Source organism: Mixophyes fleayi, chromosome 1 (genome assembly GCF_038048845.1).
Source record: "Mixophyes fleayi isolate aMixFle1 chromosome 1, aMixFle1.hap1, whole genome shotgun sequence".
In the NCBI taxonomy this organism is placed as follows: Eukaryota; Metazoa; Chordata; class Amphibia; order Anura; family Limnodynastidae; genus Mixophyes; species Mixophyes fleayi.
In genome coordinates this window covers 55,263,301-55,280,822 of record NC_134402.1, presented here as the reverse complement: position 1 = coordinate 55,280,822, position 17,522 = coordinate 55,263,301, and the positions used below count along the sequence as shown (strand labels likewise).

Here is a 17,522-nt window from a genome sequence, read left to right as displayed (position 1 = left end):
ATTTTTACTTGTAAATGTATGTATCTTTTTTTAAGGTATCTCTGTTGCGATACAAAAGAAGCACAAATGGAGTGGTTAATCAGTATTCTCAATGCACAGGTAAAGTGATGGCAGATAGATCAATGCATAAACATATTTCAGTGATTTTAAAGACACACATTTTTCTTTCTAGATATATTATACAACCATAAACTTGTTATTGAAGAGACACAAATCAAACTGTTAGGAATGATTTTATGATTGGGGCATTAAAGCGTCGTGCATAAAATTTGGATGGAATTCAATCATGACCAATAAAATTTATATCCAGTCTCAGGAATACTAATTAAGTATTCCTGCAAAGTTAAAGTAATTGAAAAAAACAAAACATTATAGATACACCTAAGACAAAATACAGATTAGTTTTGATTTTAGTGTGTATTTGTCTGCAAGTTTTCATATTAGATAAATTTGTACTTTGATTTTTTATCTTGATTATCTCATCATTATAAATTTGTGGACATCCAGATACATCAATTAAAATTTATTATGAGAATCATGTGTACAGTTTTATTATGTAATATAATAAAGTTGATGATACAAAAAGTACTTTACAATTAGCAGCACTGTGAAAAATTATTATTATTTATTCAAAAAAACATGTTTTTACGCATATCACTATTACTGCTTTGGGGCCACAGATGTGTAAACATTCAAAATGATCCTAATGCGATATTTTTTTTTTCATTCACCATTTTTTAAAGATAGCTTATTACTTTTTCTGCTTTTTACATTTTGTTTTATTTCATTTTTGCCAGGAAGACACTAAAAAGTTCTCCATTATCAACTTTAATATTTTATGTCATTTAGTTTATGATCTTTTATTTTACATCATGACTGTAACGACCTGCTTACAGCTTGCTGATTTGTATTGGCAGCTCCTGCCTCCTGGACTTTATTATTTGTGTTTCATTGTATGTGTTAGCAGCAGTACCTCTGATCACCAGAGGTGTTGCTATTGTGCCTGCTACTTGTGCTTTAGGAGTTAACCGTGCTACACTAATTATTCCTTGCACCTGGGTGTTTCCCCTATTTATACCTGTCACTCCCAGCATACATGCTGGTTATTGTTGTCACATCCTGTTGTTACTTGTTGTTCCTGCCTTCTGGTATGCTTCTGGGTACTTGCTGCTTGGGATCTCTCCATACCTCCTGCTTCCCTGCATCAGCTGTGTACCTGGTGTTTTCTGCAAATCATATGACCTCCTGCTTCCTGCATCAGCTTTGCACCTGGTATTTACTACAAACTCATGATTACCTGCTATTTGTACACTTCTGCAAATAAACATAGTGTTTTTCACAATATTCGTGGCTCCTAGCTGTGTTCCTGCATTTAACCGTGACAATGACTTAATAGTAGCTGTGTTGTTAGCTACTGTTGGCTAATCTTATTTCTTAAAGTCTGAGGTATGTGCTTGCTTCTCCAACTGTGCTAGTGCAGAAAATAACAGTGCAAAAGTGAGCTTGTAAAGCACATATCTAAGTGAAAAAGCGTCTTTATGGTCCCAGCTTTTTGGACGAAAACTCAATTCCATTCTGACTAATGCCATATAAGTGCTTTCATACAGCCATCTCTTGCTTATTCTTCTGCTTATCATTGCTTATGTAAAGGTAGGCGCTTGCTTTCCCTGCTATGGGCAGGCAAATATTGTGCACAAACATTGGGTTTCTCAGGAGCATGCACTGAAAATGGTTGTGTGCCCTAGTCTTACCCTTAAAATAGATATTTTACTTTTACAAAAGATATTGCCCACAATTATTTCAAGGTGGCATTCAACAATTGATGGATGCATCTGGACACTAAAAGTAACTGTAATCAAATGTTTACCTTGGTAACATGCAGAAATTACCATAAAGTGGCATGGTAATTTCTGCATGTTACCAAGGTAACCATTTGATGGCAGTGGTGGAACTACCTTTGGTGCTGTAGGTGCAGTGCTCTGGGACCCATGGAGATAATGAGGCCCGCTGTATGGTAGATGCAAATGTTGGGGGCTCTGGTTCCCTCTTCCCCACCTCCCTGCCCCGGGGGCCCACAGATTGCTAGTTCCACCTCTGGTCCCTGGGACCTTCTCCCCTCTGTCTCTGAGTCCCTGGCTGTCACTTTCACACCCCACAGATGCTGATCAGGTCATACCAGTCTTATGTTGCTAAGCAGCCATTCCTGGTGTGTCTACTCTGGGTCCTAGTGCAGAGGTCACACATTCAGTCACCGGAGGTGTGATTAATAATGACAGAGGGAGAATTATATGCCATAGAAGTCCTGCTAAATATTTTGTAAGGAGAGGACAGTCAACATTGTTAGTTTTCCCATTTTTTTGTGGTGCACTGATAAGTATTCACTAGAGATGAACGCTTCCTATACATTTAAAATTGAAGGCTCAATAAGAGTATTTGTGCACAGTTGATAAAGGTTGATAACTCTAAAATATGAGTCATCACATTTATTAGTTTATATTTTGAAAATTAAAATATTTACCTGGCCTAAAGGGCTATTGTTCAAGAGGATGGCAATTAAATTGATTGATAATATTTACAGCTGTGGAATATATTTCACCTTTATAACTAAATATAATAATAAAAAATCACAACATTAGTAGATGCTAAGCTAAAGAAACAAATAAACAATTGAAAAGGCTTTTGATTCACCTATTTATCTCACTATAATAGACTTACTAGTTTTAATTAAATGAATCTATGGCATTCAGCAAATTGGTTATTCGCTATATTTTTAGTTATTTAATTCATAAAGCTAACAAAGGCAGATAAGTTTTTCCTTTGAAATTCTGCTGAAGAGTGAGTTGTCATAATGTAGTGTAAATCGTATATATGTCTCTACTACACACTGTCAAAAGAAAATTAAAACTGCAAAATATATTAATTTAAATTCTATGCAATATGGGACTATTAAACAACTTTGTCAAGAAAAATAGAATTGTTTTTGTGAAAGTAAACTACATTTATTTTGAAGTACATATGCTAAATAGATCAGTACAGATACTCCTTTTTGTCTTTCATATCTCCCAACATGTCAACATGGCCAGTATCGGGGAAGAGGGCGTGGTCATGTCATGATGTGGGCATGGTCATGCCCCCAGAGGGCTGCCTAGTGCTGCAAAGCACTAGGTTGCTATTAGATATCTTCCTTCCCCCTAAAATTCCCATAGGCAATTAAAACCAGTCCCCGACAGCGAGAGAGCCTAGAAATCAGGACTGTCTCGCTGAAATCAGGACCGTTGGGAGGTATGGTCTTTTAATATGACAGATATATAAATTACAGATTCTGGAGCAGTTTTTAGCTTTAGCATACGGCAGTCATGGGTGTTCCCAAGGGCAACCTTAATGGCATTTTTCTCGTCACTCATGCAGTCCCGGATACACAGGCCCACTTAATGTGTTCAGGTTCTGATACTGCTTCTGAATCAGGGGTCCAGCGTCAGGCAGTCGCTTCTTTCCAAAGAGCTGCTCCTCCTAGTGACGGGAGTGCAGTGGTGCACCTCTTTTGAAACTGTGGTCATGTTAATGTTGATGTCACATTCCTCACCCAATTCGAATTTCATACACTATTTAAAGCCTGCTCTGTGCACAGCATGGTGTCAGAGTATTAGGTCTCCTTTACTCCAACTCTCTTTTTTTTCCTCCATTAAGATTCCTTGTGTTCACTGGCTTGATTCCTATTTTATGAACCTTTGTTTGTGATCCTGACCATTCTAATCACCTGCTGATTCTGTACCAGCCCGTTTACAACCCGGCTTGATCTGAGCCTCTCGTGGGTTCCAATATACCAACCTGTCATGCCTGGAATCTGGGCAGAGAGCCGTGATCTGAGTGTCACCATGCAGTGGAGCCAAAACTCCCTTGTGGGGGTTCCTTGGTGAAGACCAGTGACACATTAGACTTCCCGCTTCTGCCACTGGTTGACAGTTTAAGAATTCATACTTTTCCAGCGTAGAGTGACATAAGTTTTGTGTATAAATATTGTCCTTTTTAACAATTATAAGACCATCAAGGCAACTACTGCTGATTGTTTGAGTTAAGAACATTTTAAAACAAATTCCTTCATTTTGCTACCATCTAAAACTTGATCTCAGATTGTCTCCTTATAACTAGTGGAGCTAATTTCAAGTGCAGCAAGTAATATATCAGTTTGGTTTAAATTATGGGTGTTTTCACCTTGTGGACATATGTTTGCATCACTTTATTAACAACGTTATTAGATTTGCTTTGGAATAATTTATCTTTTTTGATATATATAATAAATATGGATGCATATTTATCCTTATAGTACAGAACAGAGCCTAATGGAAACTTACTTGGGGTCAGTAATATTCATGGTAAAATACAATATCACTGCACACCTCTTTCAAGACATGCATTATAGCAGTTGATACTTATTATAGTTGACAACGTTTAATTTACACGGTACACTTTTGTTTAAAACAATGTAATAATATGTAAACACATTGCACCCTACAGTATGCAGGGGATTTATTTCCAAGAAAAAGAAATGAAAAAATTCTAACAGCTACAAATCTACAGATAAGAGAATTTTTTCGTGGGAAACCAGAGACGGACACCGCTGAAGCTAAGCACATGCCTATGGTGAGCCTGCAGTTTAGCATATTCAAGCCTTTATTCCAGTGCTTTGTCTGAGTAATTATGGGCTTTGTAACAGAAATACACTAAATTATGCTGCATATATAGTTTAGTGGGGATAATAATATTAATTAAGTGCTCATAGATTAAACAGTAGACTGGTTCACAGAGGATGATAAGTAGCTCTTGTGTGAAAAAAATGATTAACATAATTCTGATTTTGTCCAGGTCAACAGCTTTAATAATTACTTGTTGGGTCAAGCAAATACTTATGTATTATATTTTAGGAATATGGTATTCAGGCAGCATGCTTATTCTTGTTTTCATTGCAGTGGTGCTTATTTTAGTCTCCACAAAGGACAAAGGTGTGTACTTATAAACTGAAGATAAGTGTTCTGGTCAGGGCTGCCAAAGGGAATTTAAGGCTCCGGTACAACAACTTTCAGGGGGCCTCCCTTATAGTTGAGCATTGCAAAAAATGCGGCGGTGCAAAGATGGAGGTGTTCATATGCTTGGGGGCGTGGCTATGCACCATTGGGGCGTGGCTAGCAGGTGAAAATCAATTGCCACCCTCCTACAGAAAAAAACCTGCATTGTTGTGTACACCATTGGCACAAGGGTGCAGTGCCCGCTCGCCGGAGCTTGACATATGTCCCAGCACTCCTGATTTTCAGGACATCTAGCACCACAGTGTAGTATATAAAGAATGCAGTGTGTGCATAAAGAGTTCACAGTCTTGGCCTGCCCCTTACATTGGGCAGAACAGTCACCAAAATTTGGGATTGTTCCACTAGAATCACAAGATTTCACAGACTGTCCTGCTCTTACCTTCCTGTTCTTGTCACTTTCACCACCTGTGGCTGCTGGTTTCTTTAGTTGCAGCTTGTCTGGATACTGGAATGTTAGGAAACCTATTTGGAAAACAAAATGGGTAGATTTAGAAAATTCAAACCAGCCCTGGCGTTAAATCAATAGCACCCACAAGTAAAAATTAGACCTTCCACCAGCCCCAACATTAAAATAATGCTATGCCAATTTAATAAATAAACCTATTTCCCTCTCTCCAAACAGCCCTAGCAATTAATTAATAGTATTTGCATTTCATAAATATACCTATTTCCCACAATCTTCACTGTCATTAAATAGTTCATAGTCACATTTAATAAAGAGACTTCATTCTCTCCAAACTCAACCCCACATTCAATAGCCCCCAAACTACCCTATCTTAAATTAATAGTTCCCACTATTAAATTGTCTCACCATCACCCCACAAACAAAATAGCAACCATTCATTAGACACCACCTACCTCACACACACTACATTGCCACAAGCCCACTGTGCCATCACGCACACACACTGCCACAAGCCCCCTGTGCCATCACACAGACACACTTACACAAGCCCCCTGTGCCATCACGCACACACACTGCCACATGCCCCCTGTGCCATCACGTGCACACACTGCCACAAGCCCCCTGTGCCATCACACACACACATTTCCACAAGCCCCCTGCTTCGGGGCCCACAGCTCGCAAAGTTCCACCTCTGGTCAAATGGATCTTCTCCCCTCCGTCTCTTGAGTCCATGGAAATCACTTTCTCACCCCACAGATGCTGATCAGGTCATTCCAGCCTTATGTTGCTGAGCAACCATTCCTAGTGCCGATGTCACACATTCAGTCACCAGGAGGTGTGATTAATAATGACAGAGGGAGCATTATATGCCATAGAAGTCCTGCTAAATATTTTGTAAGGAGAGGAATGTCAGCATTGTTAGTTTTCCCATTTTTTTGTGGGGCACTGATAAGTATTTATTAGAGATCAACGCTTCCTATACATTAAAATAGAAGGCTCAATAAGAGTGTGTGTATTTGTGCACAGTTGATATAGGTTGATAACTCTAAAATATGAGTCCTCACAGTTACTAGTTTATATTTTGGAAGTTAAAATATTTACATGGCCTAAAAAGCTATTCTTCAAGAGGATGGCAAATAAATTGGAACCTGTTATTTAATAATCTCCTCACCTCCAACTTTTGTCTACCTTGGTTTCTTTTGATTGATAATATTTACATTATATATTTATAACTAAATATAATAATAAAAAATCACAACATTGGTAGATGCTAACCTAAAGAAACAAATAAACAATTGAAATGGCTTTTGATTGAACTATTTTGATCACTAGAACAGACTTACTAGTTTTAATTAAATCCATCTATGGCATTCAGCAAATTGGTTATTCGCTATATTTTTAGTTATTTAATTCATAAAGCTAACAAAGGCAGATAAGTTTTGCCTTTGAAATTCTGCTGAAAAGTGAGTTGTCATAATGTAGTGTAAATCGTATATAAGTCTCTACTACACACTGTCAAAAGAAAATTAAGACTGTAAAATATAGTAATTTAAATTCTATGCAATATGGGACTATTAAACAACTTTGTCAACATGCCCAGTAGCGGGGCAGGGGGCGTGGTCATGTCATGATGTGGGCATGGTCATGCCCCCAGAGGGCTTTCTAGTGCTGCAAAGCACAAGGCAGCCTAGACACACTGCCACAAGCCCCCTGTGCCATCACACACACACACTGCCACAAGCCACCTCTGCCATCACACACACACACACACACACACTGCCACAAGCCCCCTGTGCCATCACACACACACACTGCCACAAGCCCCCTGTGTCAACACACACACACACAAGCCCTCTGTGCCATCACACACACACACACACTGCCACAAGCCCCCTGTGCCATTACACACACACACACACACACACACACACACACACACACTGCCACAAGCCCCCTGTGCCATTACACACACACTGCCACAAGCCCCCTGTGCCATCACACACACACATTGTCACAAGCCCCCGGTGTCATTACACACATTACCACAAGCCCCCTGTGTGATCACACATTACCACAAGCCCCCTTTGCCACCACACACATACTACTGTTCCCCTTCATCATTACCACGCTGTGCCTCCTTATGATCCCACAGTGCCCCTTCATCACAGCCATGCTGTGCCAATTGCTGCCCATAGATAAATCGAATTGTATTTACTGCTGATAACAGAAATCAATTGCATCTCTGTGGTGATGAGCAATTATGTAGATTTGGCTTTACCGTAGGGGGGCTATTTACTAAGTTTGCTGAAAAAGGTGCAAATTTGTAGTAAACTAACATCAAATTTGACGTACATTTTTTTTCGGTAAGTCGGCTCTAGGAAGATAAAAACCATCTTCTAAGCTTCGTGATTAACCCTAACATTATCCAGATCTGAGTGTATTAACAATATTTTATTAGTGTGACCTGTTTGTCTAAGGTTTGTTGTCTTTGTGCTTGTGTACTGTATAGACAATATATTTTATGTTTTCTTTTTTATCAATTCAAAGTCTGAGAAAACAATAAGAAAACTGAAGCATGCAGCATCGAAGGAAGAACTCAACAACACAGTACAGCAGAGGCTGTCTATGATGGTGGATGTTTTCAGTTGTAAAGAAGAAGAAAGGCTTACTAACCAAAAGAAACACTACAGTTTGGCTGACCTTGACAGTCCTAAGAATTATAGCGGTGACACAAGAGAAATACACACAATGGATGTCAAGAGACTACACAATCCTGCTGATCAGCTGAACAAAGAGCTGTCTTCAAACACACAACTGCCCCAGAATGTTATCAAGGAGCTAAACCTGGTTATTCGCAAAAGCAATAAAGACAGGATTGAATGAGCATAATACAAATGAATTTTAAATGTAATAATAAATAAAAATGACTGTGAAATATGTTTGTAGGAAAGGAGGGAATTTTTATAATTTTAAGAGTCATTTCTTTTTTAATTTACTTATGTATGTGTTTATTTTAATGTTAAAAATAACCCTTTTGCAGCTTAATGACTTGATCAATGTATGCATATTATCCTGCATTGGCTACGCCAAGAAAAACTTTATTATTTCAAAGTCTAAGCAAATATGAGTGAAGATATGTGGATTTATTATGGCAGCAAAGTGGAATAAATATATTTTTATTTTATGTGCATTATATCGCAAAAATTACAGTTTTTCTAAATTGCTTTCATGCAGTTAATGCAACACCTTAAAACAGCAACATGTTATTCCCTAATTCTCCTGAGTTTTGGTATACTTTATAAGGGTACTTTGTTGAACTAATTATAGGACCAGCAGCAATGGTATAATGTTTTTTTTCCAGACTTTCATGTATTCATGTTATTTATTTTACCAAGTGAGACCATACTTGAGACTCCAATAGGTCTCCCCTATTTTCAGCAACAATAAATCCAATAACAATTAGATCTATTAGCAACTATTACAACAAAATACTATTAGATACATTTTGCATGAGATATTAGCAATAAACCGCATGGAAGGCCTGATTGAGGGCATGTGGTGATATCAAGGTGATTTACTGTTACAAATATGGAGGTTTCATTTAATGAAAAACTGGGACACTGAACTAAAGTTTGCTCAGGCCACATAATTCACCCATATTCCAATGTAGGTCATAAATAATGAATCCAGTTTTAGGGAGAACATTCCAACCTGCCCTATCATTTGTGTTCATCAGCTATTTAAATGATGGGAAAGAAAATAATTTGAGTTAAAGATTTTGGCTGGGGAATACAGAGGGGACTGTTCCAGGAAACCCGAGACACATACGAGCCCTGGTTATTTGGAAGAGGCAATAAAATAATTTTTGAGTAGGTTTACAGAAAGATGTATTATAAAATGTTGGAGTTCATTGAACTCTCTCTCCCGAACGGCAATACAAATTCTTGCACTCAAATGTATTTGCTTAATTTTTATTTAAACTATCATGGTCCTTTAACACTAAATGATACTATTTAAGACTGTAATACTGAAGTAACATATAAAGCAGCATCACAGATGGATTATATTATGAAAGAAAAATATAGCAATATAGAGAAACTGTAAACTCCCTCTAAGGCAAGTGATCTTGTAATGAACATGTTAAAGACTTAATCTAATGAGGACTCCGTCCTAAATGATTTCACTGATAATTAATATTAAATGTCTATTCATTATGGCCTTTTGCAACAGTTTTTTAAGAGTATCACTTCCCAAACATTCAATCTTGATGCATATAGTTCTCCAACAAAATAAAATATATATCAGTTGATTCTAAATAATTTTTATATTTAAAATGTGTCTTTCATTTTATATTAAAGGTGATGGATATCCCAAGGCTAAATTCAGTAATTATTGCAAACAGCTGGGAGACTCTACAACAGCGCTATGTACTTAGCTGAGTAGTAGGGTTTGGAATTTTTTGGTAAGTGTCAAGTGTGTCGGGGTTCTCGTCACCGTTGAGATGATTAGAGGGGTAGATATGAGCATCACATGAGTGCTGTATGTCCTGCTGCCACTAAATAATTCACCTGGAATTACCCATCCCCTTTAACTGAATGATCTACTCATTCACAATTATTAATCATGAATGTACTTAGCATTTCAATAATATTTTAATTTAAGTGATCCAAAAAATGCTACTCTGTATTAACATATCTGTTAGATTGCTCTTGTGGCTTTGTTTTACTGGTTCATTTTTCTTGGCAATATGGAAAAGTAACATGTTATAATATAAGCCCTAGGTCAAACCGTATGTCATTAGGGTAATTTATTAATCCAGAAAATGTCACATATTTTATGACCTATTGCATATATAGGTGCAATTCATCTAATAGAATATATTTTATTTGTTGATGATATCCAGTGTTTGGTATTGAACATCTGATTGTCCAATTGCCAAATTGTGCAGAAATGTACTCACCCACAGCTGATCTAGCTCTAAATAAAGAATGACTCTGTAAAATATGCTCAATTGAGGAAAAATAAAGTAAGAAAGAACAGCTGTGAATTATCCTTTTTCCATGGTCATAGATTAACCTCACTGAGTAGATACGGTCACAGACAAAATGCTTTTATATAGAGTACAAAGTTATACATAATATACTTGCAATACACAAGTGGTGTTAATATATGTATAAATTCTTGTTTATAATATCTGTAGAAACAGAGAGTTAAAGTTGTGCATTATAAGGTAGAATGCTCCCACCACTGTAAATTATTACGTATACTAAATTGGTCTAAAGTCTAGAGGCTAGGTTTACTAATGGGCGGTTTGCTTAAACCACCGTTTTTGGCTATTTTTCCAGCGGTTTTGAAACCGCCGGATATACTAAATCCCAAACCGCTGTTAAAACAGCCAGAATTGACATTTTTCAAAACCACCACTTTACCGCCATCCTGATTTTAACAATGATGAACATACAAACAGCTGGATTTACTAAGCTGGGGTTTTTTAAAACCGCCGCAAAACAGCCATCCAAACGTCCAAAATGAAAGAGGGGGTTGTGAGTGGCGAGATTGCTCAAACTGCTGCTGTTTGAGTTATTTTGGCATTCACAACATAAGAGAAAGCACAATTGACATTTAAATTATTTGGAAAATCATTATATTTTGATTAAGGGGCAAAATTAATTTAATAACTTACAAGGGGATTTTTTTTTTCATATTTTATTAAGGGGACACTATTATATCATTATATTATGTGGGAAATGTGAATATATTATTTTATTAACTGATTGTTAATGGTGGATATAATGATTTATGTTGCTCAATTTGTCATTACATAGTGCTCGAATAATATATTTATTAAACAAATTTGTCCCCTTAATATAATGATTTTTTTTTCACTCCTCATAAGTTAATATTAAATTAATTTTGCTCCTTAATATATATTGATATAGATAGCTATAGATTGTAAGCTTGTGAGCAGGGTTCTCTTACCTCTCTGTCTGTATGTATTACCCAGTATTGTCTTATTAATGTGTGTTCCCAATTGTAAAGCGCTACGGAATTTGCTGGCGCTATATAAATAAATGTTGATGATGTTGATGATATATTGATTGCCAGTATCATTTAAATGTCAGTGGTGCCTTTGTCTTATGTTCTGAATGGCAAAATAGTTCAAACAGAATGTTTGAGCTATCAAGCCATTCTGAAGCAGGTATTAAAACTGTCCTGCTGTCAGAATTACTCTGTGGAATTGATGATACCTGCCAGCAGTTGGCGCTACTGAGTACTGAGGCGCGGAGTCTAACACGCCCCTGGTTTTCACCAGGAACCCCTGCAAGGAGGTATGGACTTTGCTGCAAGGGACGCGCAGGTCGCGGCCCTCAGTATCAGTCAGCTGGGGAGGTAACAATTGAGGCAGCGGTGACAGCCTACCAGGATGCAGGATGGAAGAGTAGTCAACAAGCCGGGTCACAACCAGAGGAACGGATATAGCCAAATCAGAAGCAGGAGAATGGTCAGGAAACCGGGTCATCACCAAATATCAGTCTAAGCCAGAATCAGGAACCGAAGCAGAAGTCAGGAACAAGCCGGGTCAGAATCCAAGTAATAGCAACACAGGAACAAATGCTGGAGCATGGATGAAGACCAAATACTCTGGCACTAGACATGTGTATATACCCTAAAGTGCCTCCTGAAGGGTTAGGGAGATTTTGGCGGCAAGACATGCTGGCTGCAGACAGGCGAGCAGAGATAGCGTCCCGCTGCTAGGCAACAGGACGTGATTGCTTGGAAGGTGCAGGCGTCCATCTCCTGCACCAAGTGTCAGTGCGGAGATGGCGCCTGACAGTACTCTCCCCTTTCTTCTTTTTCAGGGCTTGCAAGGTCGCCTCTCTCTCCTTCTTGAATTTGGCCAATAAGCGAGGGGCATGTATCTCTTGTACATCGATCCAAGATCTCTCCTCGGGGCCATAACCTTTCCAGTCAACAAGATATTGGTGGCAACCCCTGGAGATCCAGAAATTCAGAATCTGACTGATCTCATTTTCCTCCCCAAGATCAGTCTTTACTGGGACCGGAGGTGGGGTTCTTTTGACAAATCTGTTGATAACAAGGGGTTTAAGTAGAGCAATATGAAACACATTGTGAATCTTGAGTGATGGAGGAAGGAGTTTGAATGTCACGGGATTTATAACTTGAGGTCCGATATAACTGGGTGCGAGCTTCATGGTGGGAACTCAGTCTTAAATTCCTTGTGGATAACCACACTTTGTCCCCAACTCGAAGTCTGGGAACTGGTCTACGGTGACAATCTGCGCTAGCTTTGTAGCCTCGGGAGGATTCCAATAATCTGGACTTCGCCTGAGACCATATTTGAGAAAAGTCCTGAATGAGATTCTGCACGGCCGGAAGCGCTGAGCCAGGTAGGGAAAGTTCAGGAAGGAGAGGGTGAAACCCATAGGTAAGAAAAAATGGAGACGAACAAGTAGATACATGCACCTGGGGCCTGATTCATCAAGGTACGCAAATGTATACGCATCTGTGTTTCATACTTTGAGTGACGCAAACCGTTATCTTTGCGTTGGAGTTTGAGATTGAGTTGACTTTGAGTGCCATATCTGCTCTGTTTGCACTGCATATGTGGTGTTTTACGTAGCTCAAGTCCCATACCTTGATGAATCAGGCCCCTGGTTATTATGAGCAAATTCTGCCCAACACAAGAAACGACTCCATTCAGCCTGATTACCCGAAGAGTAGGTCCTGAGAAATTGTTCCAAGTCTTGGTTGACCCTCTCCGTTTGGCCGTTGGTTTGAGTGTGGTACCCTGAGGAAAACTTTAGATTGACCCCCAACTCTTTGCAGAATGATCCCCAGAACTTGGACACGAACTGTACTCCTCTATCCGAGATAATATCCTGGGGACAGCCGTGAAGACGGAAAATCTCCTTGATGAAGAGGTTAGCAAGGATAGAAGCAGAAGGAAGTCCCTTGAGAGGTATGAAATGTGCCAACTTGGAAAATCTATCCACTTCCACCCAGATAGTATTGAATCCATGGCTAGCTGGTAAATCGGTGACGAAATCCATAGAAATACTAGTCCATGGTCTCTCTGGAATAGGAAGTGGTACCAAGGGTCCTGCAGGAGACTGCCTAGGTGTCTTGTGTCTGGCACAGATTCCACAAGCGGCAACATAGGCCTTAACGTCCGCCCGGATAGAGGGCCACCAATAATGCCTAGAAATCAACGAGAAGGTCTTCTTGACACCCGCATGCCCGGCAAACAGAGAATCATGGGCCCACTTGAGAGCCTTAGGCCGAAGCCTGGAAGTGAGAAAGGAGCAACCCGGAGGAGGAATCTTGGTTGAGGTTCTATTGAGGGCCACAATGGTAGTAGGGTTCAAGATGGTTCTAGTGGTGGGGGCGGGTTGAAGATCTCTATCATAAAATGACCGGGAGAGAGCATCTGCCCTGATATTCTTAACCCCAGGTCGAAAGGTCAAAATGAGATTAAAACGGGCAAGAAACAAGGACCAGCGGGCCTGACGGGTTCAGACACTGAGCTGTTTGAAAGTACGTTAAGTTCTTGTGGTCCGTGTAGACAGTAACAGGATGCTCAGCCCCCTCAAGCAAATGTCTCCACACCTCTAGGGCTGTCTTGATGGCCAATAATTCTTTATCCCCGATACCGTAGTTTAATTCACTGGGGGAAAATCTTCTGCAGCAGAAACCACATGGATGAAACTTTCCATCAGAATCTTTCTGTGAAAGAATGGCTCCTATGCCAATGGAGGATGCATCAACTTCAACAAAGAACGGCCGAGACAAGTCAGGTTGTAGCAAAATAGGGGCGGAGGAGAATGCCCTCTTTAATGACTGAAAGGCACTGAGGGCTTCGGCAGACCATGATTTTGCTGCTCCCTGCGGGTGAGAGCAGTAATGGGAGAAGTGAGAGTCGAGAAGTCCTGGATAAAGTGCCGATAATAATTGGCGAAGCCAATAAAACGTTGGATAGCCTTGAGACCCAATGGTTGTGGCCAATTGAGAATGGCAGCCACTTTCCCAGGATCCATGGAAAGACCAGCACCGGACACAATATATCCCAGGAAGTGGACCTGAGATGCTTCAAAGACACACTTCTCCAGCTTGCAGTAAAGGTGGTTGGAATGTAGTCGAGAGAGAACCTCCTTGACGTGACCTCGATGGGATTCTAAGTCCCTGGAGAATATAAGTATGTCGTCCAGATAGACAACGACTGAGAGATAGAGTAGGTCTCGGAAGATGTCATTAATGAACTCCTGGAAGACCGCTGGGGCATTGCCAAAGGCCAAAAGGCATCACCAGGTATTCATAGTGGCCATCCCGAGTGTTAAAAGCAGTCTTCCATTCATCGCCCTCACGAATCCTAATCAAATTATAGGCGCCCCTGAGGTCTAGTTTGGTGAAAATCATGGCACCTTTGATCCGATCGAATAACTCAGAAACCAGGGGTATAGGGTACCTGTTCTTCACAGTAATGGCATTGAGCAGTCTGTAGTCGATGCATGGTCTTAGAGAACCATCCTTCTTCTTTACAAAAAAAAATCCTGCACCGGCAGGTGAGGAAGATTTTCTAATAAATCCTCGTTCGAGATTTTCAGATACATACTCGGTCATGGCTCGAGTCCAGGAAGGGAAAGAGAGTACGTTCTACCACGAGGAATCTTCTCTCCAGGAATAAGTTCAATGGAACAATCACAAGGACGGTGGGGTGGAAGCGTCTCAGCGGCAGTTTTACCGAAGACATCCACGAAGGCAGCGTATTCAGATGGCAACCCAAGACTGGGTGTGAGAGCGTGACACCTAATAGGCAGGTTCTTGAGGCATCGATCAGCGCAGAGCGGACCCCAGGAAGTAACTTGAGCACGTTGCTAATCAAATTGGGGTGAATGGTCCCTTAACCTGGGTAGTCCTAATATTACTGGATTAACAGTCTGTGGAAGGACTAGAAATGAGATTCATTCAAAATGGAGGAGACCAACTTGCAGACGGATCGGCCGGGTGGCCTGAGAGATAGATCCATTGGCTACTCTGTTACCATCCACCGCTGTCAGAATCAAGGGTTGCAATAATGATTCCAGGGGTAGATGAAGGTTAGCTGCTAAGGATGCGGAAATAAAGTTTCCAGCTGCCCTCGAATCCACGAAGGCCTGAAGGGAGACCGGACCCTGGGAAGCATGGATGATGATGGGCATCAAAAAGTCAGTTTTGTCTGGAGAATTGGGGGAAGATGTACTCAGCCCTAGACCGGCCTTCCCGGCACCGACTAGGATCTGGCATTTCCCAGTCTCTTGGGACACTGTGATAGAATGTGAGAAGGGTCAGTGCAGTAGAGGCATAGATGGTTTTTAACCCTTCGTTCCCGTTCTTCCACAGTTAGGTGAGAACGCCCGATCTGCATGAGCTCCTCAGGCAGAATTGGTGGGTTCTGAAAAGTGGGAGCCAAGCGTGGACTAGCCCAGCGAGATTGTTTACGTTCCTGATTACGCTCCAGAAACCGGATATCGACCTTGATGCATAAGGAGATCAGATCATCTAGAGTAGCTGGTAAATCCCTGGAGACCAACTCGTTCTTGATCCGATCCGTCAGCCCCTGCCAGAAGGTAGCTACAAGGGCCTCATTATTCCAGTTTAGTTCTGAGGCGAGAGTCCTGAACTGAACCGCGTAGTGACCCACAGGAAGGCTTCCCTGACGTAGCTTTAGAATGCTGTAGGCCGCAGAAGTAACTCGACCAGGCTCATCGCATACTTTTCTGAAGGTTTGTATGAAGGAAGACGAATTTTGTAACAGGGGGTCATCATGCTCCCAGAGAGGAGAGGCCCAGGCAAGCGCTTGATCCGTGAGTAGCGAAATAATATATGCCACCTTGGCTCATTCTGAAGAAAAATTTCCTGGTGATAGTTCGAACTGGATAGCACATTGGTTGAGAAACCCTCTGCACTTTCTCGGATCACCACCAAATTTGTCGGGAGGGGGGATGTGAATCCCTCCAGTAGGATTAGGTGCAGCTGAAGAAGGAGAGCTGACAGCGGGGGGTACGGGAGCAACAGATACTCCGGGCGGAGTCAAGGTTCTCTGGAGGGTATCCATGCCTGTAGCCAATCCCTGAAGTCACTGCAGGAGCAGAGTCTTGTTAACCTCTTGTTGATGAACTCGGCGAGTCAGGTGCTGCAGGAGGTCACCGGCGCCTTCGGCATTTGACATGGCCAGAGTATACTGTCAGAATTACTCTGTGGAATTGATGATACCTGCCAGCAGTTGGCGCTACTGAGTACTGAGGCGCGGAGTCTAACACGCCCCTGGTTTTCACCAGGAACCCCCGCAAGGAGGTATTGACTTTGCTGCAAGGGATGCGCAGGTCGCTGCCCTCAGTATCAGTCAGCTGGGGAGGTAAAAATTGAGGCAGCGGTGACAGCCCACCAGGATGCAGGATGCAAGAGTAGTCAACAAGCCGGGTCACAACCAGAGGAACGGATATAGCCAAATCAGAAGCAGGAGAATGGTCAGGAAGCCGGGTCAATACCAAATATCAGTCTAAGCCAGAATCAGGAACCGAAGGAGAAGTTAGGAACAAGCTGGGTCAGGATCAAAGTAATAGCAACACAGGAACAAATGCTCTGTCACTAGACATGTGTCAGAGGCTGCCTTATATACCCTAAGGTGCCTCCTGATAGGGTTAGGGAGATTTTGGCAGCAAGACATGCTGGCTGCAGACAGGTGAGCAGAGATAGCGTCCCACTGCTAGGCAACAGGACGTGGTTGCTTGGAAGGTGCAGGCGTCCGTCTCCTGCACCAAGTGTCAGTGCGGAGATGGCGCCTGACACCTGCCCTGTCTTTGGAAGATGATTTTGATGGCTGTTTCAACCAAACCACCACCGGTTTAACTTTTTCAATCCACCATACATCGCCATTCATTTTAAATTGAAGCCCTATAGTAAATGCGGCGGTTTGGACCACTAAACCGCCGGCGATGAAAGGCACTGAGTAAATCTAGCCCTAGGACTTTGTT

The 17,522-nt window shown here is 41.1% G+C and overlaps 1 protein-coding gene across 2 annotated transcripts in view; it reads left to right on the top strand.

Annotated features, from left to right (window-relative positions):
• Positions 1–8,680, top strand: part of ARAP2 (ArfGAP with RhoGAP domain, ankyrin repeat and PH domain 2) — a 227,216-nt gene extending 218,536 nt beyond the window's left edge. The window contains exons 31-33 of one of the 2 annotated variants that reach the window (XM_075194768.1): positions 36–99; positions 4,516–4,641; positions 8,038–8,680. In XM_075194768.1, coding sequence (XP_075050869.1) covers positions 36–99; positions 4,516–4,641; positions 8,038–8,373 — 526 coding nt within the window. In that variant the 3' untranslated portion in view covers positions 8,374–8,680. Of the gene's footprint in view, positions 1–35; positions 100–4,515; positions 4,642–4,967; positions 5,886–8,037 lie in introns of those variants that run through there. The other variant, XM_075194769.1, reaches the window with a different exon arrangement.
• The last annotated feature ends 8,842 nt before the right edge of the window (positions 8,681–17,522 follow it).